We start from the raw sequence: 27,174 nt of genomic DNA, 5'->3' as shown, positions 1-27,174 counted from the left end.
CGCCTGAGTTGAAGATGTCTCTGCCTGCACATGCACCTACAGGAGCTAGTTAACTCTGGTAAACACCACAGAGAAAACGTGGACCTACTGCTTAACTTGGAGGTCCCTGTGGTCCCATCTTCTTTATCCGGTCACAACTGGACATTTTTGGGGAAATCAACTAAATGACATGCTTATGTCTTTTTATTTGGGAATTTTGAACTCCCACAATGAATTTTCGACTCACGTTTTGCTACAGATTGACCCAGTCTGACTTCCAGTTCTTACTACCCTGCCTTCTCATGACATGAAAAGAAAAAAGTCAATGTAGGTTCATGTACAATTCTTTATTAGTCATTTGGGGGGTGATCTAGAGATTCATGGACCCCTGGTCCTGGTTTTTGTTTAGAATTACCTTAAAAGGTATCTTATTTAAAAATATGGCATCATTTCTCATCTAAGGAGGCAGGGAAGCTAAGTTTGATGGAATCGGAATGAAGTCAGTCAAGGAAAACCAAAAGGACAACCTGTAAACCTACTCTGCTAATAAGCAAGTCAGGCACCTGGCCAGCATCGATCAAGCACGGTGGATGCAAGACAGACAGTTCACAAACTGTTCCTGCCTTTCCAAACTGCCCCACCTGCCTCCGCACCTGCCAGGGCTCCGAACCAAACCTCACGCCTCTGCCTCCTTCCTCTGCCACACTCAAGCACACACTTGCCACGACCAAACTTTTCACATGCTGCCTGTTAGCCCACCACTCCCCATCACGTCTAGTGCCCCCCTGCTCTGCTTTGTCACGTTTCGTGTCTGCTACATACCAAATCTGACACAACGCTCAGGGCTTTTGTTCTCTACACAGTAACCTTGGAAAGCATGATGACTCATAACTGTCTTTTTAAAAAAAGCTTTGGGCCCTGTGGTTTGAAGCAAGGTCACTGGGGAAGTGGCCTCGGCAAGAGGAGGCTCATGTGAAATTGGTTGCAAAAATTCTCAAACCAGCAGAAGGTGAGGAAGACTTCTGTGGGGTATGCGTTGTTGGGACTTGGCTGGGAAGAATTAGGCCACAGGGTGTTGGCAGTTTCGTGAATAAGAAATTATTCAGATCTTGAGGTAAATGAAGGTTAATTGGCAGAGTTTCAATGATAACTTCATTAGGTTAACACACATCTGTCCCCAGTCTAATTTATACAAAGACAGAAAAGGGAGGAAGAACAGGGAAGGGGTTGGGGTAGAGGTCTAAAAGGAGCTGGCAGAAGAGGAAAGAGTAGTGTGGGGCCTGTCAGCCAGGACATCCGTCCAGGGGAGGCCCATGCACAAGGAGAGGTAGCCTTTGAGCATCTGTCTTTCTCTCTTATCATCAAATTTGTATGTATGTGGACAAGACAGAAAAATATTAAGAAAGAAACTCATACGACGTATGCACTCATAATCTCAAAGATCACCACTATAAATTTCTTGCTTTCTGGTCTTTTTCTGTATGTATAGTAACATAGTTAAGCTCATACTGTAGCTGCAGTTTGATAGCTGGCTTTGTTTTGTTTTGTTTTGTTTCGTTTTCCAACTTTAACATACTACAGTTCCTTGTGCTTCTGTAAACTCTGTGTGGTTTACAGCCACCTGATGGTTTGTCTCGTGAATGCTCTGTGGCCAGATGGACCCTTCACAGTGCTTAAGAGCACTCTGTGGGTCACACAGCCCTGGGCTAGACTTCTAGTCCCCTCCCCCACCTTCCTGAAGTCGCCAGGAAATGTCATAGCCTGGTGACTTCAGGAAATGCCTTCATCCCGCTATGTCTCAATTATTTCACCTGCAAAATGGGCATAATGATATCACTACTTATAGAGTTGCCACAAAGATTAAACAAGGCAGTGCTTACCTACTCCCTCTGTTTTGAAATTGCCTCTTCTTTAAGAAGGAGGTAATATCATTGCCATTTTACAAATGAGAAGGTCCAGCTAGGGGAGGTCATTTGCCCAGTGTTTATGCTAATAACCAAAAGAGCCAGAATTTTTAATGACAGATTCTGAAGCCCCACCTCTCGTCCAGCATGGAAACTGCTTACTCAGAGGTAACGTGGCTGAATGAGCCAGCTAGTAAAGAGCAGAGCTGAAGTGTCATTGAATCCAAAGTCTACATGCCGTGACCCCCACCCTAAGAAAGTGACTTATGGGTGTCATATTCTCTAGGTTTTATTTAAAACCATTTTTTTCCTGTGCCCTGGTACGGTATCAGGCACTGGTGGGCATTTGCCGGTCCCTGTGGTAATGTCACAGGAGTAAATTTTCAGAACCCAGAAGAGAGTATGTGAGTTTTTTTTTAATCACAAGTGTATGATGCCCAGAAAGGGTCAGGGGAAGTGTCAGCAGCGACATGGATCCCATGTTCAAACCCTTCCCTTGTCCATCTTTCCTTAGAAATTTGATACTGAGATGCTTCTCTCCTTGCCTTTGGCCCCCTTCCCTCCCGTCCAAGAAGAGTGTCCAAGAATTGCAGTCTGGCTGGATTCTCAGCCCCTGAATCACTTGCCAAGCCCAGCCTGACCATCGCTCTCCTTCAGTCAACTTTGACGAGCAAGGAGATACCGTAGAACCGGTTCAGGGTGAATATCATTGATTGCACTGCTGCCTCCATCGCCTACAGAGTGACATGATGTGAGAGTAAAACAAGCAGTGGCTGATAAGCAAAGAAGCTCCATTCCAGTTTCCAGGGTACAGCTGGTGTGCGGGGGCCTTGCAAATGGCCTGCCAGCCTTGGGAGAGAAAGGGGCAGCAGGCTTAGAAACCCACCCAGTCTCACTCACCAGCCCCTGAGCCTGCATTTTGGTGAAGGTCCCACATCCAGAGCAGATCTGATTTAACGCCACTCCAGTGACTCTTTCTGAATCGCTTGGTTATTCAGCAGATTAAATCTTAATTGCAAATGCGGTTTCAGCGTAGGAGTACCATTGTGCTTGCTGGTTTCAGGCCATTTTTTGCTGAGCCGAGCTTTTCCAGAAGGCTGTTACAAATTTAGAAAGGGGGAAATGGTATTTCATTAGTCCATAAGAGTTTTGTTTTGCAGACTGAATGTATTTTAGTGTTTGTTTAAAGGTGCCGAAACCTAACGTCCCTAGAGAGAGAATTGCTCAATTTTTTTTTTGAGAGCTGCTCTGAGCTGTTCAAACTCCATCTAGAAAACACTATCTGTGGTCCTTATGTGAAGCCGAGCTTGCCAACAACTTCATGTGGTATCATTTTGATTAATTTTTCAGAGGCCCAAGAAGCCACCTCCTCCATCCGCTCCTGTCAGCAAGCAAGGGGCAGGTAAGTACCTTTCAGTTCCATCAACATGATGGGCACCTTTCCCAGTGTGTATTTACAGCATCCTTGGTAGAGCTCAAGATTCTTAGATTCAGATGCCTCAGATTGCCAAATTAGGAAGTAATAACTTGGTCTCAACAGGCTGGTTTTAAATAACTGCTGTTTTTCCTAAAAAATAAACATATCATTAAAATGTATCCCTGATACAGCAAAAAAAAAAAAAAAAAAAAAAAAAAAAAGAAAAGTCTAACTTCCCAAAGAGAATGACCAGAAAGACTCAGCTTTGGAATAAACCAGTTTTGTCAGCTTTGTTTTTTATTGTTTTAATAAACGGCTTCTGAAGAGGGAAGAATCAAATTGTCCTCCTTCACCTGTGCCTGCTGTATCAAGGGTCAGCTTGGGGAGGACCACTTCCCACAGGTCACGGCCTCAGCGCGCATGTATGGAGGCACCAAATTTTCAGTGCCTGTCCCATGGTTAACCAGAATTTGTACTTATTTCACTTACCGCCCCAACCAAAAATTACGTTTCGAGCAATAAATACTTTTCCTTGTGATTTTTTTAATCTTGAAAAGAGTCTAAATCACTTTTTCTGTGCAGTTCACACATTAGGGTTGAATAATATGGGACGACTTGATATTGTCAGACATTGGGTAACTTGTTGCACAATGGAATCTCATACATAAAGATGGTTATTCATATTTCCCAATAGAACTCCTCTTTATAATGGTTAAAAACTAATTATGGGGGGAAATTCCTCCATGAATAACTAGATAAGTGGCATTTTAAAAATTAACAACTAAAACTGAAGAAGTATAGGTGTATTTTTAGTTCTGTATACTCACAATTATGATATTTCTCTAGCATTTAAAGTATGAACAAATTTCCAGATTGGTTTATTTACAGATTTATTAGGAGTGATTTTTTTAAGGTCTTTTGGCTCATCAAGTTTGTTGGAAAAATCAGCTTAACCCCAAATTCCATTCCCATTCCCTTCAGCATAGTTGAGAATTAGAGAGATTAAGCCCTGAAATGAGATGTTAATTACATCTCTGCTCCGCCCTCATCCTTGTTTGCATTGAGCAGTTTAGTCTTGCCACCTAGTGGTTCAGCTGGACAAATATTTTATTGTGCTGAAATCAAAGGAAGCTATTGATTTTCTTGTCTCTAAAGACCCTTTTCCCCAGAGGCCTTGGCAACAGATGAGAAGCCAAGTTGATGAGTTGAATGGTCCAAGGCTCAGGTAGCCTAGAATGTAACTAAGACTGGGTTCTTTATGGTAGTAGGATTGTCAATTCTGCCTGTGTCTCTAAGGAATGATACTGGACTTCGTCATTATCATTAGGAGACTAGATTGTGGCATAGTAGGCAAATTCTGATCCTTTCAAAACACTTTTACCAAAGATTATGCTGGATTTCTGAGAGCAAAACAAGAGGACATTTACCCTAGATTATTATTGCTCATTTATCTTGCTGAATGATCTGGGCAACCTCTTTGTGACAGGGAGGTAGATATTCATATTTTCTCCATCATCAGCTTTCCTTGTGTTTGATTATTTGACAAAAAAAATCAGATATGGAATTGACAGAAATCAGATACAGTTTTTCATTTGTAGTGAGTCGTTAAGGAGATTTAGGTAAAGTATGTGTCATTGAATTTTTTAAAGTTCGTTTGGCCACTGATGCTATATGTAATTAAGATTTTAGTACCAAGCATCTGTAGGGCTAGTCCTGTAAGGAGCTTGTCAAACACTCAACCAAATCCATAAGTCAGAGGAGTACTTATGACTGGTTTCACGCAGTGGCTATTTTTCAAGTGTTCTTTTGTGTCTGACGTCACTGACACTGATGAAGACCCCAGGGGAGAGAGCTGCTGCAGTCCATGTGGGTAAAAGAGGAAATGCTTGTTGGTGCATTTGGAGAGATGTAATACTTGAGGGATTCAGACAAAAATTGAAAGGACATAGGGAGAACCACCACATCTTCTCTGCATGTCTCTCCACTTAAAAATATGTCCTGGTTACTACTGCTGCATAACAAACCACCCCAAACTTGACAGTATAATACAGCAATCTTCTTATGCCCACAAATTTGGGGGGGGGCAGGAATTTGAGCATGGCATGACCAGGGTGCCATCTCTCTTCTCCATGATGTCTGGGACCTCAGCTGGGAATTCAAGATCAGCTGAGGCTGGTGGATCCACTTTGAAGATGACCACTTCACTCCTATGTCTGGGGTAGCTGGAAGGGTGGCCCCAGCTGGAGCTGTGGGCCAGAGTGACGACACATGGCCTATGTGTGGCCTTTGCAGCATGGTAGCTTCAGGGTAATTGCCTTCTTACATGGAGGCTCAGTATTCTAGCTGATAAAGCATAAACTACATGGCCTTTTAGAACATAACCTTGGAAATTATATGGTATTGCGTCGGCCACTGGTTGAAGCAGTCACAAGCCCACCCACATTCCAGACAGGGGACACTGGCCTCATCCCTTAATGCGAGGGGTAGCAAACCATTTGAGGCCATATTTTAAAACTGCTACAAAATGGAACCCAGGTCCCTGTGAAATTCCTTTTTATTTTTATAGCACAATACCCCGTGACCCCTTATTTGCATATTTTGAAGATTGACTTCTTTATTTATGTATACACATTCCCCACCCACACTAAGACTTTTCTGTGACTATTTTGATGCCTAAGGAAGTCAGGTTTAAGTATCAGAACATTTTTGTAGTGTTCTTATAAATTAATGATGTATAGGCAGACAAATTTGATAACACAGAACAGAAATGGCTTCTCTTCTGTTTTTTAGCAGCTTGTATTTGTCAAGTAACCCCAGCACTCAGCTTGGGGTGGGGGGAATCTATTAACTTTGCTCTACCTGGTAAATATTTAAAATGCTGGTATGTCTAATAAATGAGTAGGGAAAACGTTTTCTGATCACTGTTATCCTTTCCCCGCTAGGTACCACTGAGAGAAAGCATGAAATTAAAAAGATACCTCCTGAAAGACCAGAAACACTTCCAAACAGAACGGAAGAAAAAGGTATGAAATCAAGTCTTTATTGGCACTTCTAGAACAGCAAGAGACAGAGCTGTCTGTCACAGGGCTAGTCCAGATTACCCACAGAATTTGCTCTTTGTTTGGAATATGGTTTTGATTGCTTTTAAAGATCCCATATCTAAGGAAATAGGAGAGAGGGTTATATGGTGTTTCTTTGGGTTAGAAGTTCTCACCAAATGGAAAATAACAGGCCCAGTCACTTATATATTGCGGCTCTTCCATCCCAGTCTTCCTGCTATCACCACCCTGCCCTCACCAGCAGCGTCCTTGTCCTCAGTCCCTCCTGGGCCTTTACCCCTGGCTGCAGACACATGTCTTCCATCAAGAATGCGGGGAGAGGGGAAACATGGTAAAACTGGAAGAGGCAGCTCAGTGTCTACAGTCCCCTGAAGGTGGTCAAAAATGTCATTTGCAGGGAAGTAGCTTAACCCATCTCACACAGTCAGTTTTACAAATGTGTTTGACTTCTACCATTCTGAGTGTGTCTCCCAAGAAATCTGCATGCTGTGGAAGGACTCATTTTATTAGGTGTCTAAAGTTTGATTGATCACACATTTTATGGGGAAAGTGCTATGTTATTATTATGAACAGGAAGCAGAGCACATTCCATTTTAAAAAGCAGTTATGTGTAAGTCACAAGAGAAATGCTGTATTAATGAATGTAATTATTTGGAGGTGCTCCTGGGTGGCCTCATGAAATTTTATTGTGAAATTTAATATTTTATATCAGCCTGCCAAAAGTTTTACTGACATTGTGAGCTCTCAAGAAGTTACACCTCTTTCTTTCATAGTGAATAGTTAAAACTTGAGTTGTGGAACCTCATTCTAAAGGCCAGATATGTGTCATAGATCAATGAAAAAATAGCCATTGACCATGTGCCATACGAATAGCTCTTTGATAAAAGCATATATTGTGACATAACCAAATTCTGCCTCCTGGAAGACACGTGGCTGGTTTCTGGCTAATAGCCAGGCTCCTTGACAAGGACACTTCCTGCTCTGTTCCTGCTAACATACAGCCTCAGCTTACATGTGAACAGCCGCCCTCCTTGGCTGGCCAAGTGGCCACACACTTCTGGTTCCTTTCCTTCCCAGGATCCTTTGTTCTGTGTTGCAGTGGGTCAGGAAGGCAGAAGCAACAGGGAAGCCAGGGAACCAGCCCCACCCTAAAACTTTGCCTCCCATTCCTTCTAGCAGGAGGACTGTCCCCTCCCTTTGCGTTTCAGCCAGCCCTTCCTCCTCTGCTCCCCATGAACCAGCTAATGAGTTGCCAGGATTGCCTGGATGGAGCATATTCCCCACTGAAATACTGTGATAGCTCTGTGATAGCTCCACAATAGCTGATGGACTTTTAAAAGCTTTGCCAATCAGCCTGGGCACCCAAACAATATGAGTTTGTGTTTGCAAGTAAAATGTGTTCAGATTTCCAGCTACAGTTGAACATAGGAAGCCTGCCTGTCCTCTGGTGGACAACTCTCTGAAGTTCTGTCTTTATAAAGAAGAATATGGATACCTGCTATTTATACCATAAACAGGACAAGGCTAACTGGGGACAGTAAAAATGAAGCTGTCACTTAATGCTGCCCATTTGGGCCACCAGATCTGACTTTAACTTCATTTTAATAGCTGTGACTCCAAAAACCCTTAGAAACCAAATATCTGTGAAGCTCCAGTTTACCTTCCAAGTTCAAACTGCACAGAAAGAATCCAGAATTAGTTCTCATTCCCTGAAACACGCCCCCATTATTGGCTTTACACAGGCCAACCGGGGAGGTATCAGGCCTCTTTCCTCCCCACACCTAGCAGTCCTGTGGGTCATTTACCAAACCTGTCGACCAACCAGTCACCGAGCACCTGCTATGTGCCAGGCGCCATGTAGGTTTCTACAGAGATGACTAGATGTGGGCCCTGCCCTCGGGGCTGACAGCCTCCAGGTTGTGTCAAACATGCCAACACCCAGCAAGTATCCTAGTGGAGCCTGTTTATATAGGGCTACCCTGTGTGGCTCAGGTGAGGAAGCTAAATCTGCCTTTGAGTATGGGTCCAGCTGTTGAGAAGGGAACATGGTTGGTGTCACATTTCAGTCAGGCCTGATAAGTAGGCCCCTAATGAAGGATGAGTAGGAGTTTACCAAGGGTGGTCAGTGGCTGGAAAGGCTTCCAACCAAAGGGACCAGCATGAGCAAAGGCAAACGGTAAACCAGGGCTCCACAGGGCTTCCTCTAATTTGACAGAGAATAAAAGATGTTCTTCACTGTCCAACTTCACCTTTGTAAATGGCATTGGTGATTTTTTTTTTAAAGCATGAAATAAACAACCTGCACCGAAGTACTGGTACTTACGCTAGATCTATCTGTCTTCTTTATGCTTTTTTAAACAATGACTTAAAGAAAGACCAGAGAGAGAGCCAAAACTGGATTTACAGAAGCCTTCCGTTCCTGCCATACCACCAAAAAAGCCACGGCCGCCCAAGACAAACTCTCTCAGCAGACCAGGGGCACTGCCCCCGAGGAGACCTGAACGACCAGTGGGTCCCCTGACCCACACCAGGTACTGCTCTGCTCTTGCCCCTGGGGCAGGCACAAGGGTGGGTGAGAAGTGACTCAGGGACACAGGGGAAGGGCCTTGAGTGCATCCAGCTGAAGTAAAGCTGCCTTTCCATTCTCTACCAAAGCGTACGAAGACTGCCTCTACTGTCCTTGCTCCGCTGCTCAGGCAGAAGTGGGTACGAGGCTGGGAGTGGCAGCGTGGGTGTCAGGATTAGCAGATCAGGATCAGGCATCCAGCATCTAGGGCCCGCTCATAGACAGGAATTTTCCCTGTGCTTTGTTAGAGCAAGGCCAACAGCCTTTCTGACTGGAAATGCAGGTACCATACCCACCTTCATGCCCTGGCTGCCCACTGGCCTCAGGCACACACATTTCACTGGCAGCTCCGTCCCCTGACCCCCTCCCTGCTCTGTGGGGCCTCCTTCCACACCCTCAGGCTCCCTCTGCCTTGACTGCACAGCCCTTTTGAAAGCCAGGACGCGGCGTGGCAAATATTGTCTTAGTGTACATGTGTCACGTGTGTAATATATGTGTTGGTGTAACATACCAGAACAAGTTGGTGGCCTGGAGGTCTTTGCATTACCTGTCAGCACACAGTCACTCACCAGATTTTTGTTCCGTTGAGCTAATTTTGCATGGTGAGAGTCTCATGGGGCTTCAGTCCGGGCTCGTGTCTTACCCTACCTCATAGGAGGAGTGTGAGGCTTGGCAAGTCACCGTCCCTCTCATCTCACTTCCTCCATCTGTAAACTGAGGATGTTAACAGAATGCACCTTAAAAGGATGGAACGAGGTGATTTCCAAGCATGTAACCCCATGCCTATAAATCGTTACTTTCACGGTCATTTTATTATTGCGTATCCAACTGGGTGTATTGTAGTAAAACGAAATAGCTCATTGACTTCCTAGAAAAGATTTTTAAATTGTAGTAAAACACACATAACAAGATTTACCATTCTAAGCATTTTTAAGTGTACAGTTCAGTGACATTAAGTACATTCATGTTGTGCAACCATCACCGCCATACATCTATAGAAATCTTTTTATCTTGCAAAACTTAAACTCTGTGTCCCTTAAACAGTAAATCCCCATTCCCTCTCTTCCCAGCCACTGGCAACGAGCACTCTTTTTGCCTCTGTGAGTATGACTACTCTACATGCCTCCTAAGTGGAATCGTACAGCATTTGTGGTGATCCCTGGGGAAACTAATGGAATCAGAACTGCTGTTGAGTGGGCCAGGCCTGTATGTGCTGTGCCCTCTTCTGCTGACTGACTGCAGAAGGCTGTTTGCGCATGCGTACAATGGGACCACTTGAGAGCCCTGATGTTAGCAAGGGCCACTTCAGTAGCATGGTGTGCCCCTAGGCAAGCACTTCAGATAAAAAAGGTCATGTAAACCTATGTGCTTCTGAAGAGAATACGAGCTACGCAAACAGGGAGAATAGAGCGGCAAAGGAGCACATCACTTTATGGTGGGTGAGAGGGGAACAGAAGCCACGCTCCGCTTTTGTTTTATTAGTCTTCCAGGGACTACAGACATTTCAATTAAGTCAATAACAATTTCCAGACTATCCCTGCTGTGCTTTCTAAAGACCTGATCTGAAAAGAAGTGCAATTCCAATGGCTTCTTTGCTTTCGAAGGTTGCTCTCAACCACCTCATTAAGGGATAGGTGCAGGCTTTGCGAGCCAAGAATTTGACCTACATGCATGGGGAAAGGAAGTGAATAATAACTGTCCACCCTCTGGGCTCACAGAGGCCTTGTTTCTCCTGCCCCTCTGCTTGGCCCCACTCTGCCTCCAGCCCTCCCAATATCCAGCTGCCCGTTAGAAGTACAGGTCATTGAGGAGGATCCATGAGAGGGGTTTGTCCAGAAGCCCGAGGGAAATGTAACTGTTTTTCACATTGTGTGTGGCATCTGAGCAGTCACCAGCCTCCCATTCCCCCTGTGCTGCCAGGTCCCCAGGGCACTGGTTTGCAGAAAGGGAAGAGGAGGAAGAAAACCCCGGGTTTTCTCCATGACAGTCCTAGGAAGTGGCGGGCCCAGGCAAGGTTGGGAATGTTTGGGGAACCAGAACCTGCTTTAGCCACTTGCTTAGCCAGTTGAAAGGGGGACAGAGCCTGCTCTAACTTGGTGGTTCTCAAACTTGACATGCATCGAAATCACCCAGAGAACTTGTTCGGATCAGTGGGCATGACCCCCACAGTTGCCCACTTGGTAGGTCGGGGGTAGGCTTAGGAATTTACATTCTAACACACTCCCAGGTGATGCTGATGCTGTTGGCCTGGGTTCACACTGCCAGATCCCCTGGTCTAGATTCTCCCAAGTTTTTGACTGCCTCCCTCCTTCCCTGGCTGCCTGACATGCACCTGTTAATGCTCCCCAGTTAGCACGCCCCTCTTCTGGAAGCGTTTTCTTACCTCACAGAGTCACTCTCTCCTCCCAACACCCAACATCCGTGTTTAGCCTAGTGGGGGGCGCCATCCTGTGCCACTTGGGATGCTCACACCCCCGGATTACTTTACCAGATTTCAAGCAGATCAAGAGTGTGTTTTGTCATTTCCACATGCTTTACAGAGTTGAGCATATGGTAGTGGCTCATTTAACACACTTGTTGAAGGCTGTGGCTCCTAAAAGTGGGGAGCTGCGAGTGCTCACATTTTGTTCACTTTGCCCATCCTGTCATCCTTTCCTGCCTCTGAACAGGCTCTGTAGTGTGAGTGTCTTTTACGTTCTAAGTTACCTAGTGCGCCATGGATTTCCACGTAATTTTTAAAAGAAAATCTAAGAAAGGCTGATAGTTTTTCAGTACTTCATGCACTTCGTATTTTTCCATTGGACAACCAACCCATACAGGAACTAGTTTAGTTCTGCCAAATTAGTCGAGGTAAGAATGTTAATGTTATTCAGAGTTCTGTGTCCATGGTCCTCCGAAGAGAGCATTGTCTACTGTGTGAACCCATGTCATCATCAGGATTTATCTGACCAGGTGGATAGATGGATGGACCGTTGAACCCATGGACATATGCCATTGTTTGCCATTCTCTCTGGGAACCAGGCATACCACTCCAGCTGCAGTGTGTGGGCTGGAGCTTCCTCTCACCAGGCAGAAAGCTTGCTGCCAAATGTGGCCTCCAGAAGAGATCGATTTCTTTCTATTTTAACAGGAACTGGCATCTTTAAGTAAAAAAGGAATACACAAAGTTAGGAAGAGGGGAGTCATTTTATATGCGTTCACTTAACAGAATTGTATTGCGGGACTACTCTGTGCAGAGCACCATTCTGGATCTTAGTAATGCTGAAGCTCAAGCAATGCAGATCAGTTTGCAGGAACCATGTCTAAGGGAGCCAGTGGGCTCCAGCACATGCTCGTGTGTCCATTCTGAGCAAGTGGAAGCACACCATTAACGCACACGTAGGTAGACGTGTTCTTCCAATTTCTAGAAAGTAAGTTCAGTTGGAATTTTCACAGGAAAAAGGACTTTTTAAAAAGAAAAGGACTTAATACCAGAGGTGATATAAAAAGTGAATGCTAATAGCAGATACCTCTAGACCATCATTGCCTCCTTCGTTTGAAAGTCTGTGCCTTGGGGACACCTTGGTTATTTTTTCATAGTCTGCAAAGACAGTGAATACTCATCTTGTCCAGCTCACCACGTAACTAAGGTAATTGTGGTGTAAAGAGCATTCTGTCTACCCTGTTTTCACACTTGAGAAAATGGAGGCTCAAAAGTACAGGGTCTACTCACTTGCTTTGATTGTAAGTATATTTCAGCAGCAGAATGTACCTAAACTGCTTTCTATGTGTGTGTGTACATACATGAACAAATGGTATTTTATGTTTAATAATATGTGTTATCAATTTAATGAATATACAGGGTCCAGCACAAATAATGCCCCTTTTTATTATAAAATCTTTTATTACAAAATCATAAGCATGTAATTCTGTAACATAACAGTATCACACTCAAGCACACCCTGTGACATTTTAGGTGAAATGTTCAAATGAAAACTATACATTATTACACCCGTATTATTACCTTACCAACCACACTCAAACAGGCCTTAATTATGCCGGACCCTGAATGTTCTGAAATCTAGGGAGAGCATCCAAATTAAAAAAAAAGGAAGAAGAAAGAAAAGAAAAGAAAAGAAAAGAAAAGAAAAGAAAAGAAAAGAAAAAAATCCAAGGAAACACTGGAGAGAAGCAGGCTGCTCTGAGCTCAAGCGATTTCATGCAGCAGGAGGCAGCAAGCCAGAAACCTGAGGGGCAGAGCAGGTGTGTGCCTTCAAAAGAAAATAAACCCGATAGGGAAAGAGGTAGAAGTAGGCTGGATAGACCAGAACAGGTTCCTTAATCTTACAGACACAGGCACTGTAAGTTGTAATATTTTTTTCTTTTTCTTCCCAAAGAGTGGGGAAGCCGGAGAAGGAGAGGACGAGCTTTGCCCATTGTCTGCTACAGTAGGGAGCAGCCCCTACTCTCCAACTGGGGGCAAGTGACTGGCAGGATGGGGGACAGGGAGGGCTGGTGTCTGGGGCCTTGAGTAATAGGGGTCTGGGATGGAGGGAAAGCTAAAAGGCGTAAGGAGGTGAGGTGAGCAAGGATGGAGTGAGAGAAGTCAATGGCCAGAAGTGCAGGAGACGCTGATCAAAGGGGAGGTTGGTGCTCACAGGTTCAGAGGGGGAGTTTGTCTGAAGGAGGAGGCTGCCACTGCGGGTGGATTACCCACATGGCTCTCATAGGCTCTGGAAGATGGCAAGATTGAAGTGAGGTGAGGTTGCTGTTCTAGAAGTCAGTGTCCTCTCAGATGGATGTCGGTGTGTTCTGGGAGCTGATGACACTCAGTGATAAGAAAGGTTCACTAGCCAGGGTGGTAGCAGGCCATTCAATGAGGAGGTTCTGGGTGTGGGGAACTGGTTACTGTGGCTCCAGAATCCCAGAGGGCACTGTAAAGTGGATAGCTGCAGATGTGGAAGCCTGTGTTGGAGGAGGAATCTTTTAAATCTTGGACACCAAGCTGTGAGCAGCAGGCCTAGTGATTTCCCATGCCACTTGGACATGGCCTATTGCTTTAAATGTTTAACACACCAGGTACCTTTTCTGTGAAGGGCCGGGGGCTATACTGAGAGACTAGAGCACAAGATCCTATGGGGAGGAGCAGTGGAGTTGCAAAATTTTGACTTGTAATAAAGATAGAGCCTGGATTTCAGAGAAACACTGGGAGATAAGTGACTATTGAGCTCTGAGACATTTTAGCTCAAGGCAAAGATTAAGTAAACATTTATATGCCAAACATCAACTAAGTGCTTAGGGAAGGGCAGATGTCTCTCCTGAGACCAACTTGCCTACATTGAAGTTAATTTTTCTTTAGATTTACACAGGCATCTGGGCTGCTCAAGCCCCTGGGGTTACAATTTAGCATAAAATAAGCTTCTAGGTCCTGATTGCTCTGGTAGGTGTCTGGCCCCCAAGCCCATCAAAAGAAAGCATTAAAAAAAGACCTCTTTACTCTTATTAGGTATAAATATATCAATAAAAAAAGAAGAAGATAGGGTACATGCACATGTTCCCTAAGTAGGGGGGTAAAATGGGCACTTGCGTGTTCAGGCCATCATTTTGAGTTTGGATTACTCAAGTATTCCAAATGTCTTTTCAAAGAGTCCTACTGATGCATTGTGTGATGTTTGTTTCCTTTCTTTTCTACAATTTGGGACCAAGACCTGTCTTTGGAAAATTCAGGAGAGAGATCTTGGCTAGAAATTACAGAGGTGGGTGTTGTTGGCTCATAGGTGGTAGTTACAAGCATGGAATGGCTATTATCACTCCAGGAGATTATGGAGAAAAGGAGAAAGTGAAGACAACAGTGGGGGAAATTGTTATTTATTGGATGGAAGAAGAACTAGGAACCATTGTAAAAAGTAGGTGGAGTGTCATGTCATGGAAGCTAAAAGAAGGGAATGTAGAGCAACTACTGATCCATGGGTCTCACAGTTGAGTGTGCACTGAAATCACCTGCAGGCTTGTTAAAACATAGATAGATCACTGCTCCTCCGAGTTTGTAACTAAAGGCCGGGAAATTCACATTTCTCGCAAGCTCCCAGTGATGCTGCTGCTGCTGGTTGGCTAACCATGCTGTGAGAACCACCACTATAGTGAGCACCAGGGAAGACTAAAAGGTACCAATGGGCTTTGGTCACTAGCTGGTCCTCGGTGATCCCAGTTCAGTGGTTTCTATACAATTATTGGGGACAGGAGACAGACTTGGAGAGAGTTGAAGAAAAAATGAGTAGACAGTCAAGCATGTGTAGACTCATTCTGTGAGAAACTTGATTATGGAAAATGGGTGCTTAGGCATGGATTCAGTGATGAGAGGACTACGTGTGTGTATGCAAACATAAGTACCCTTGTCTGTGTGTGAACATGTGTGTGTATGTATGGTATCATTCATTTGTTTCAGATATTTATCAGGTGCCTACATTTGGCCAGGTCCCCTTCTAGGTAATAGTTAGCTGTGGTTCTGGCCTATCTATTGCTTCGAAGCCGGGCACACCAGGGTCAAAGTCCCACCCCTGTACTTAACTTACCCTGTGACTTTGGGCAATGTGCACACCCCCTTGGGTCTTAGTTCCTGCCTCTGCAGAATGGCACAGTGAGGCCTATCTTGCCTAAGTATGGATATTTCAACAGCCACCATACCTCAGGCCCCTGGTTCCTTGCCTGGCACCTGAGAGGCACTCAGTGGGTCATGCTCAGTAGCTCTGCAGGGGTAAGGAAATGTGGACACTTCAGATAGCACTTCAGGAGGTCTCTAGGGAGTGAAAGGCTGAGCAGCCTCCTGCAGAAGCAGTAAGAGAGTCAGGGGAGTTGGGATTCAGGGAAGGCTAGGGACTGAGGGAAGACAGTTGATTTCTAGAACATAAGAATCCCATAAGGCAATTACCTTGTCACATTGAAGGAATGTCTGCATTATTTGCTGACCTCATTTCATTTGTGTGTATAACCTTCTCTCTTTACTTCTTTCCACTCACACCTAGAATAAATTTTATTCCCTGCAGCGAGAACCAGCAGTAGTGACAGGGTTTAACCCCAATCTAATCTGAGGCACATTGATTTTCCTGCCAGTGATGGCCAGAATCAGGCAAGGGAACAGTAGGAGATAGTGACACCTCACACAGGCCCAGTGCAAATTCGTCCGTGTAATGCTTTCTCTATGGGCTATTTCTTTGAACACTCTTCCTTCAAGTGGCACCCCACAAACTTTTCTCAGAGTTCCCCTCCTCCAGGCCCCTTGCCCCTCTGAGCTGCCCAGCTGTGGGTTTGCAGATGAGGGCTGTGGATGTCATCGCCCTTTTGCCTTAGGGGGTGTGGGCTTGTCGTGCCCTGGATGAGCTCTGAAGTGAGGCCTGTTTCCACACACACTTGCAGAGTCTGCACAAAGAACAGAAATTTGGAGGAGAATTGAGTGGGCAGTGTCCCATCACCTTCCAGCATGTCTTCACCAACTATAAATAGCCATGCTTGTTTGTGCTCATCCAAACAAGGACTCAGTACAAGGGGAGAGCTGCCAGGAAAACCACTCTGGTTCCCGCTCCTTGTGCCCCTGGCCTGGCTCGAGCTGTCCCACATTTAAATGGAAAGTTCGCAGTCAAAAAGTGTCTGTGATTCCTGGCACATTCTTGGCCACCAGGTGGGTATATAGGGACTCCACAGATAACAGCAGGGCCTTTGGGTATGCATTTCTGGAAAAGGACGCTCCTCCTGCCCTTCCTTCCGCTGATAAGTGAAGGAAACTGGGATTGTTGCTGCTACAATTCTGTCCTTTCCTGGTGGAAAGATTCAATCTCCCCAGGCAGTAACTTCTTAGTGCAGAATGCTTCCGAAGGACTAGCTTCACATCTGCTACCTTCACAGATGGGTGGAGAGGAAAAAAATCTCTAGAAGCATAAAACATGTGCATGTGGATGCTCATTTTCATTATTGCCATCCCAAGTGTGGTGGGCAAAGATAGGACTGGGCATCAGGAAGCTTCCATCCGGTTTCAGCTCTGCCACCAATTAGCTGTGTGGCCTTGGGCACATAACTCCTGTCCTTGGAGCACAGGACCCTTGCCTGTAATAAAAGTGGGGGCTCGAGCTGGGTAATCTGTATTCACTTTTAGTAGTCAGAGCCCAACTCTGAGATGTGATGAGTGGGCAGCCAGGAAAACGGGAGGGGAGCGTTCTTTTCCATTGGCCTTGCACCCTCACTGTGTGATTGGACCAGGACAAGGAAAGTGAACTATAGCAGTGGTCCTCAACCTTTTTGGCACCAGGGACTGGATTTGTGGGAGCCAATTTTTCCACAGACTGCAGTTGGGGGAGGAGTGGGGAGGGATGGTTTTGGGATGATTCAATTACATTAAAGCTCACCTCCCTCTGTGTGGCCCAGTTCCTAACAGGCCCAGACTGGTACTGTCCTATGGCCCAGAGGTTGGGCTCCCCTGAACTGTAGGATCTGGTGCTTTTACTTTAGATGAGGGTGATAAAACAAGGTTGTGGAGTTGGAGCAAGAAAGAGACAGGGTAACTCAAGTCATTTCTTTAGTATTTTCACATTTGACATCTGCCCTCGTCCAGATGAGTTGACAACCCCCCAGGTAGGGTGAAATTGGAGAAAACTAGAGGATTCACAGTGTGCACTTCAGTGTTTCCTGAGCGCAGGGCACGGGGCTTTTCTATTTCCTTTCCTTTCCTTCTCTTACCAGCTCCCGCCCCCCACAACACACCCCACCACCCCGTAAGAATGTTTAGGCAGTTAAAGTCCAAACATTTACATTATAGTAATAGGTCTTTCTGAGGGTGGGGAGAGAGGACTGCCAAAAAGAGCCATCATCTGGACTTGGGATCTTTTTGTTCAGTGGGAATTGTGTGTTCACTCTTCTTCCCCTCATCCCCACTCACCTCCACAAGGGCTTTAGGGTCTTTTGGGTGGTTTTTGGATGCTGTTGTTAGTGCTGCTAATTTATTTACTTGTTTCATTGCCTTGGCTTCCTGTGCAGTCCAACACCTTTCCCAGGCCACATGTCTTGGCTTAACTGTCCCAACTTGGGCTAAATTGGGCCATGCCACTGGCTGAGCTCATGTTCTCAAGGGATGCACATGGCGCATCTTCCACATTTCCGACTATGCACATGCCCGATCTTGTGTCTCAAGTCTAAGGGGGAAGAGCAGGCCCTCAGGTTGGGTCAGCTGTGTGATTTTTGTTTATGATTAGTATTTTTAAACTTGGGGGACAAAGGCAATTTACCCAGCTGGCAGTGACCTGCAGTGACACAGGCTGCCCGGTGTCCTTGATGGTTCACCAGCCTCATGACCAGGAGGCTAAGTGAAGCAGCTTTGAGAAGTGGTCAAAAGCTTGGGCTCTGGAATCCAGATTAGATTCAAATCCAGACCGCACTACTCTACTGCTTTTATAGCTTTTTGTCAGCAAGCAGTTTAATCTTACTGAGCCTCAGTTTACTGGTCTATATAATGAAAAGAAGGGCATCGCAGGTAAGGTTCTCCAGGCCAAAGACTCTGAGGCAGCGTTTAGTATGCATGATCTGTTTTAGGGTTCAGTGCCCATGGAGGGAAGAAGGAAGCAGCTTCGGGCAGAGGGAGACAGGTTGTGATACTGGCTCACCAAAGCCTCAGCCAACTGCATAGGAAGCTTTGGGGCTAAAATGGTCCCTCCAAGTTGTCCTGTGTTGGACTGAAATGGCCAAGACTTTTGTAGCACGGGTTGTAGCCCACCCTGGAAAGGGTGTGCCTCGGCTGAGGAGGCTCTCTGCAGCTGGAGTGGTCCCTGGAGGGGCCAACAGCCCTCCCAGGAGCAGGGACATCCAACCCTTCACTGAAGGAGGCTCTGGGCAGTGTGGCTCTGTGTCCACAGGCAGAGCAGATACTTCAAGGGTCGGCTGTAATGATTGCATAATGTGTGAAAGGGGCAAGCCTCATGCCTGCTTCATGGTAGGTCATCAGTTATCAGTTGCTGCTTTTATTTCTGTGGGATTGTGGGTCCCACTTCATCCTGCTAGATGTCCTTGGGCTAGTCAACTCATTCTCTCTGATTTAAGTCCCCTGTCCAGTAGAGCAAGGAGACTCTCAGCTGCTTGTTGCCTATCTAAATCCTGTTTTTAAGTGCCCATAACCAAAACTACTGAGGAAATTATAAGAAAACAACATTATTTTGATTTAAAAACCAGAAAAGAGTAAGGGCAATCTTGTCCTGATATCTTTGGATCTGTGGTGATAATAAGTCTGCTGTCTTGTGTTTTCTTCTTTTAACAGCTTTGGGCAGAGAAACTCATGGCCCAAAAACCCTCATAGGAGCTAGTAAATTACAAAAGGATGGGCTTTTTTCTCTTTGTTGAACTTAGTGACATCCATCTTGGCAAAATGGTACCCATGTGTTGGGCAGACTGATGGATTGCAGGGACCATTGACAGCCGCAGCCTCGTTGGGCATCAGCCGCTCCAAACACGTGCTTTGGACAATTTCAGAAATTCTGGTATTTTTTAGAACTGAAATTCATTAGCATTGTTGTAAGAGTCTGTAAGTACAGTGAAAGGCATTTACAAATAGACTTTGTAAAATGCTTCCCCACCCACAGTCTGAACACTGTCAAAACACCAGCTGCAGCTTCCCTACTTGGAAGGATCAGACCTTTTTTAAAACTACACCTACTGTTTTTTCAAAATAGGTTTGCTTCTGGCCCTGTATAGAAGATGATTTCAACTGAAAGCCTGTGTTTGTCTTGGCATGAGGGGTCAGGGCTCAGTAGAGAGATGGGGGACCCTAATGTGGCTGGCACTTTAGAATCTGGGGAGGGGTCACTCAGGGATGGTACTGCCTGTTTCTTCAGGGTGGGCCCTCATGACCTGGGCCTCTCACTCTGGGATTTGTAACTCTACACACATCCCAGGTGAGTGCCAGGTGTGGTCACAGGCAATCACATGGGCACCTGTGGTCGGGGAGATTCTTAAAGGAGAGTTTCTAGCAAGGGGCAGGCAATCTTACCTTTGACCGGGATGATACTGTTGGGGAGAAAGGAGAAAAAGCAGAAGCTGCATGAATTGTACAGTCTCTAATATTAAAGTGAACTTGAAAAGGAAGGAAAGATTTACATATAGCCTTATCTCAGAGGCAACTATTAATGTTTTGGACTGTTTCTTTCCCATCTTTTTCCTATGTATGATTTGGTTGGTTTCATTGGTTTTCCATAGCTATGATCATACTGAATGTCATAAAAATTTTATCTCTTGGGGGAAAATATATTTATTGTACAAAATACATAATACGTCCCCATTTCAGAAAAAAAAGGCAAATGCTCATTAACTCCACAAGTGTTTTTGGGCCCCTGCCACGTACCAGGTGCTGAACTGATGCTAGAAATTACTTATCAGACTACCCGGGAATAACCAGTAAATATTCTTCCAGTCTTTAAACATTAATTCCTCTTCCTAAGACAGTGGTACCTTGGTACGTGTTGTTCATTCATTCCGGAACTCGTGACGAGTGCTGAAACTGATGAGCACCTCATGGTGAATCATTCTCTCTTGTGGGGCAGTGTCATGACTCATACAAGTCCTAGCAAGTGCGATGAGTCCTGAGCAAGCGCCGAGTGCTGAAACGTTTTTTTTTTCTCATCAAAATGCAACGAGAGTACAGGGTTTTACGAGTTCTGAAGCCGACAGGTACCAAGGTATGACTGTGTATCTATCAGCAGTGCACATGGGTGCATGTGCATGGAGGCACATGTCGTTTTAAACTTTGTTCCTTGATGTTCTAACATTGTAAGAAGTTGTCCTGTTGTCATAAACTGTTTATGAATATTATTTCAATGGCTATATAAAAGTCTACCAAATACCGTAGGTTATTTTACTTTTTCTCTATTTACGAAAGATTCCAGTTCTTTTCAGTTTTTATTACATATCACACTGATCAACATATTGATCTGCAGATCCCATTTGGCTATTTTAGACTATTTCTTTTGCATATACTCCCAGAACTGGTCCAAAGCAGGTTGATATACATCCTATTCTTTAAAATTACTTCTTTTTACCCTGCACAGTCCCCAAAGGCTTTGAGGTGAATTTTAATAATAAGTAGTTGAGAGTGACAATAAAGGGGAAGTAAGGGCAGAAAAGTAATCCCAGCCCAAGATAAGATGAGCACAGTGCAGATAGACAGGTAGACCTTGGAGATATGGCAGGTTCTGTTCCAGGCCACAGCAGTAAAGCGAGTCACACAAATGTTTTGGATCCCAGTGCACGTAAAAGTTATGCTTATACTCTACTGTGGACTTTTAAATGCGCAATAGCATTATGTCTAGAAAAAAACATGTACATACCTTAATTTAAAAGTACTTTAGCCCTGACTGGCGTGGCTCAATTGGTTGAAACATCGTCCTGTAAACTGAAAGGTCATGTGTTCAGTTCCCGGTCAGGGCACATGCCTAGGTTGTGGGTTCGGTCCCTGGTTGGGGCACGTATAGGTGGTAACTGATCGATGTTTCTCTCCATTGATGTCTGCTTGTCTGTCTCTCTCCCCGCCCAACCCGTCCCTCTCTCCCTCCTCCTCCCTCTCTTCCTTCCTCCCTCTCTCCCTCCCTTCCTGTCTCTGTGGAATCAATAAATATATCTTCGGATGAGGATTAAAAAATACTTCATTGCCAAAAAAATACTAACCACCGTCTGAGCCTGTTAGGAAAATAGTGCCAACGTAGGTAATGCTGGGTTGCTACAAACCTTCAGTTTGTGGGGGGAGAAAAAAAGCGATGATCTGTGCAGCACAGTAAAGCAGAGCACCGTAGAACGAGGGGCGCCTGTAATGCGCAGTAGGGTTCTCTGCAGTCTCTCGAGATAGGCTCATGTTTGACTGGAAGCTTCCAGCTTCCAAATCAAAGAGGGAAACGGCAGCTCCAAGACACACAGTTTTACCAAAATGCGCAAATAAACCACATGTTCAGAAGCAGCCAGCTTGTTCTGCAATACAGGTGCTTAACTGCTGTGCAAAGCTCCTTCTCCCCACCAACGCCCCCTCTGATTCTCCCCCTGGCTGCCCACCGTGCTGTCACCTCAGACCATCCTCCCCTTTGGCCAAATTTTTTTAAAAAGCAGCCCAGTGGAATTAACTGGAGTTTCATTGCCTGACTGCCCTGTCTCCCTGGACAGAACATGTGTTCTTAAAGCTTGTTGGTCCTTGGTGTGTTCTCAAAAGGACAGAGCTGTCTGGCTGTGAGTATAGCTTGAGTTCAGTCAGTTAGTCTCGAGGGAGACAGCACCAAATCATTTGGGCTCCATAGATACTGAATAATATTAAGCGCCCTGAAGACTTATAAAAATGAAAAAGCTTTCTTACTAATAATACTTCATTTCTAAAACATTTACTTCCAAAAGTTACATTCAAATTAGTGGATGTTTGGAATAAATGGTTTTAAATAAATTGCCTCAGTCCCCCCATTCCTGTTGGCTTGGGGTCTGTCTGAGCGAGCGCGCCCTGTGGGGCCTGGGCTTTGGTAGCCCGGGGACAGAGAGGGAGTCTGCCGCGGAATCCTGGCCTAGGAAGGCTCCCACCCCGTTACGGGGTTGAGCAGAGGCAGGAAATAAAGCCTCTGCTGTGAAGTTCAAGCTGGCTCCCCTTTCCAAGTACAGTAGTCCATGTTTTCCTTGAACTTGCTTTCAGCCAAACTCCGAAAAGCCCACGAAGTCCCATAATGCACATACACAGTCTTCGAGCTGTATTGTTTCCCTTGGTAAAGGCCAGAACGTTTGGCTCAGCCCTGGTTCCCTGGGGTTCTCACCTCTGTTTGTCTTTGTTTGGAGGTGCTTGAGGTTATGCTTGATGTTAGGAGTCAGTCTTGTCCGTTTGGGAGCTGACGGGGCCTCGCTTTCTTTCCTTGGGTATTCACCACCACAGGATATGCACGGCACATTGAATGCTACCACCACTACCACCCCTCTTGGATGAAGAAACCCAGGAATGAGCCCTGCCGACTCCCTCCCTCACCTCCCGGTTTATAAGTCTCCTGCTTCAGTTTCCCTCTGTCTCCCATAACCTCCAGGACAAGCTGAACCCTGAAGTACTCAGCCCAGCACTTGGACCTTTCTCCTGTCACTTCCCCCAGGGGACCTCAGGCTTTAGCCCTGGGGCCCCTGGCCACCCTGGGTCCTTGCTCAATCAGGTGTCTTACTGATAATGTCCTTTCTCCTTTTCCCTCCAAGGCCCAACGGTAACGCTGCCTCCTCCACGTGCCCCGCACTACCGTACATGTCCCCTGCACTGACCCAGCCCTCCCCACAGGACTCCAATGTGCCTATATTGTCACATAGCGTATCCCATGTGGACTTGTAGTTGTCTGCCTGTCTCTTTGTCCCATTTAGACCATGAGCCCCTCCAGGGTAGCTACCACCTGGCCTGGCCCTCTCGATACCCCCAACTTCTACTCATTGTGTAGTTTTGCTTCCTGCCATGGTGACTGCTAGAAGCCATGAGGGGGACTATTTCTGTTGCTTTCTGGGAACAACTGCTTGACTTTGCCCTCTCATTTTATAGGGAACGTTTTTTCCCTATTTCACTGCCATCACAGACCTTGGATAATCTGATTTGGGACTCACCCCCCAACACACACCCAAAAGGGCCCAAAGAGCTGCCCTTTTGTAGGAATTTGGAGGAACCTTCTGCTCGTGCATCAGTGGGCTGTTTCTCTCGTCATCTTGGAGGCTCATTCCTGACCCCAAGGGCTGCTCCTCACCCAAATACAGAGGGAAGTCGCGCGTGTCCTGATGGGCACAGGGGCACCCACCCAAGAGCTGTCTAATTTTACAGGCCTGTGCCCCAGCGCCAGCTTTCAGGCTGCCAGATCTCAACTCGACACCTTGTGCCTGTCAACAGCCTGGCTGATGCCACAGCTCCAGGCCAGAAAACCTTTTTCTCAAGGTTAAAAGTAGTTGACCTTTGACAAGCAGCATTGGCTGCATTCCTTGCTCCTTAAAAGGGAAGCTCCCAGTTACTGTTTGCTGGTGCTTATTTGGCCATGAGGCGGGAGCAGGGCCTAACGTTGTACCCTGTGTACCAGCAGGAGGGTTTGTGGCTAAAGGTGCATTGCTGAACAGTCGTTATTAAAATAGCCATCTTTGAAAATATGTACTGGAGAGGGGGGCATCCAGTCTGTCGGCCGCTTTGCACCACGGCCCCTGTGGCTGGAGAACTCGTTGGCTCCTACTGGCTTCTTCACAGGCGACAGTGCCACCTGCCCCATACACAGCACACTCCTTAACTTGTGTGCAACAAGAAAGCTGAGAAAATGGCAAGGACACACACCAATTACTAAATGCCTGGACTTGTGTTTTTAATGTAGGGGTGACGGTCCAAAGATTGACTTGGGCAGTTCGCTCTCCGGCATCCTGGACAAGGATCTCTCGGACCGCAGCAATGACATCGGTGAGTAAGGAGAGCATTTTTGCTTCTCTTTGCACAGTTTTGAAGGAACTGCAGAGCTCAGTTTTCCCCTCCAAGAAACCTGATGAGACCTAACACAGCTATTTAAATGCAAGGCTAATGGCACTGGTTGATTTTAGGTGTTGCGGTCTTATAAATCAGGGAAGCTGTGGTGGTCCCCACATGACAACACAATGCCTGGGAAATTTTCTCTCTCTGGCCTTAGAAATGCCTTGCAAGGTCCAATGAAAAGAAATGATGAATAAACCTTTTTGTAAAAGTGGGCATTAGCACTTATTCATATTTTCCAATGATTTATGTTTTTAATGTAACGAGGTGAAGGGGTGAAAATGCATTAGAATGGCAGAGTTCATTGTAAATCCAGCGCTAAGTGTTTTGACTTTGAGTTCAAAATGAGCTTTGATATAATAATTGCCACTTAGTTCAGAACATGAGTGAGTTTTCCCAAGGTCAAGATACCACCATGTGATAAATGCGAAGGTAGCTAAAGTTTCTTTGGATAAAAAAGTTGGAGGGTCTTTTGAGGATATGCATGGGTGGGTTTGAGGTCACACGTATGCTGGTTGAGGCCACTGTTGGTCTCACTTGGGTGACAGCCCTTTTAAGAAGTCCAGATTCAAGGACTTAATTTTTTTTAGCTTTATTGCTTTTATTTGTACCTATCACAATTGTAAGTTAGCACACTCTCATATTCCACATAAGAGAGACAGCTACAGTTTGGAATTTGCTTTTTTAAAATCAAAATTTTTATTTTGAAATAAGTAGAGATTTCACATGCAGTTGTAAGAAATAATGCAGAGAGATCCACAGACCCTTGATCCAGTTTCCCCCAGTGGTAACATCTTGTGAAATTGTAGTGCCAGATCACAACCAGGCTATTGACGTTGCTATGGTCTACCAGGTGCCCCAGTTTTACAAGTACTGTACTTGTGTGTGTTTAGTTCTACGTAATTTTGTCACATGTGTAGGTTTCTGTATCCACCACCACGGTCAGGATACAGAACATTCCATCACCACCAGGATCCCTCTGTTTCCTTTTTTAACCACACCCACCTCCCGCCTGCCCCCTCCTCTTCGCTAACCTCTGGCAGCCACTGTCAGGGAGTGGTTGGACGTGGAATATTTCTAGCATCCTTTGCTTTCGCTGCTCAATTTAGAAACACATGTCTGACAGTTGGCAGGTCTTGTAAGAGGCACCAGAGTGCCTAACATGAGCGTTCTCGTCACCTGGGGTTACTCCCCTGCTGGGGTGTCGTTTTCTTCTGAACCTGCTAATACAGTTGCCTCTTCATGACTGCTGAGTTGCAGTCTCTGACCTGAACTTGCGAAGGCTCTGGGTCTAGGGTGTGTCATTGTGACTGTAAACACCGAAAGTGCTCGTCTTATTTCCAGAAACTGTTCTGTATCCTCAGTCAGGAAGTAAGACCAAGAGCTTCTGACAGCTTGGGCTGACACAATAATAATAGAAATGCTGGGCTGCTGTAGCATTTGACCTGGTTAAAGGGCAGGGAATAGCAGAGCAGTGATTGGCTGTGGAAAAAAAAACAAGGAATCATCGGAATGAGTCTGATTAAGTTCTGGTTCTCCCACCTCAGTTTAGCATTCAGGCCCCATTTCTAGGCAGGGTGGCTGGCGGGCAAAGTGTCGCTGAAGGTAATGTGTGTGGGCCTCACACGAGAAAGGGAGGTGTTCTCCCCCGCTCCAGAATACAGAGCTATGCCTGATGTTTGAAGAACATTGGCCTCTGACCTTTTTTTTTTCCTTTGGATCTGGAGATGACTAAGGTGGCTACTGCCAATATATGAATTTCATGTTTTCCCTCTGGCAGACTATCTTGGAAATGTTGGGGGCATTGATGGAGCGGGGTTAGTCTATGGAAGCTTTTCATCCTGTGGAAACTAAGCACCAGATGTATGTATCTGGGAGACTACAAAGAGATGCTGAAGTTTAGTTTGCTCTTATTTTGACAAGAAGACGTTAATACCAGAAAACTATAATTCTTCAGGCTAATAATTTAATGTATATGTTATTTGTATTGTGAGATACGATGACTGGCGGTTATGAAATCAACCACTACGTACTTGAGTATCCACTACTCAAGTGCAAGGCTGAATGGCTACCAAGGCCCTTCCATGCAGGCCCTGCCTTCCAGGGTCTTTGGGTCTCTTTGTGCCCCTAAGACAGCAAATGAAAAGTGAAGTAACACTGAAAGTCTGCCTAAGGGATGACTGAGTGGGAGAAAGTAGTGTTGCCCAGAGTTGGGGGTGCTCCCTGGTGCCCAGGGTGTGAGGACAGGCTCTGTGAAGGGGGACAGACTCACCTGAATCTGGAAGTAGGATTTGCATAGGTGGAGTCAGAGATGGGCAGGGAAGCCACCTGGGCACTGCCGATAGCCGAGCGTAGATCAGCCTGGCTGCCACAGAGGGTTTGTGCGGGCATGGAGGGAGGGACAGGAAGGAGGGGGCTGCCAGTGGAAGTTGGGACTGGGTTGATTTTGAGAGGGATGGGTTTGTAACTGATTCTGTAGGCAGTAGGAGCCGTCGATGGTTGATGGCTGAGGAAGTGACATGATCAGATCTAAAAATTCAGGTATCACTAATGGAGTTTTGTGGGACAAATGAGGTGAAGGAAAGATGGGTGTCAGGAGTCAGGTTATTTGATAGTTCCAGTGAGAGGAAGTGAGAGAGAGCCAGAACTAAACTGCTCGCACAAGGATTGTGAAAGAAGGGATAGATGCGGAAGCAGTAATGCGAGAGCATTACAGCTAGGCCTCAGTAACAGATTGGATTTGGGAGTGGGGAGGA

At 45.7% G+C, this 27,174-nt stretch overlaps 1 protein-coding gene across 3 annotated transcripts in view; it reads left to right on the top strand.

Moving 5' to 3' along the window:
* SH3KBP1 (SH3 domain containing kinase binding protein 1) overlaps positions 1–27,174 on the top strand; it is a 312,729-nt gene that overhangs the window by 255,028 nt on the left and 30,527 nt on the right. For all 3 annotated transcript variants that reach the window (XM_054581126.1, XM_054581125.1, XM_054581127.1), the window contains 4 exons: positions 3,234–3,285; positions 6,243–6,323; positions 8,731–8,890; positions 24,270–24,352. In XM_054581126.1, the coding sequence (XP_054437101.1) occupies positions 3,234–3,285; positions 6,243–6,323; positions 8,731–8,890; positions 24,270–24,352 (376 nt within the window). The remainder of the gene's footprint in view (positions 1–3,233; positions 3,286–6,242; positions 6,324–8,730; positions 8,891–24,269; positions 24,353–27,174) is intronic.

The sequence above is a fragment of the Pteronotus mesoamericanus genome, unplaced genomic scaffold (assembly GCF_021234165.1).
Source record: "Pteronotus mesoamericanus isolate MK-2021 breed Mesoamerican mustached bat unplaced genomic scaffold, CSHL_Meso_final contig_65, whole genome shotgun sequence".
NCBI classification, from domain to species: Eukaryota; Metazoa; Chordata; class Mammalia; order Chiroptera; family Mormoopidae; genus Pteronotus; species Pteronotus mesoamericanus.
The sequence above is the reverse complement of the archived record's forward strand: the minus strand, read 5'-3'. Positions and strand labels throughout refer to the sequence as shown.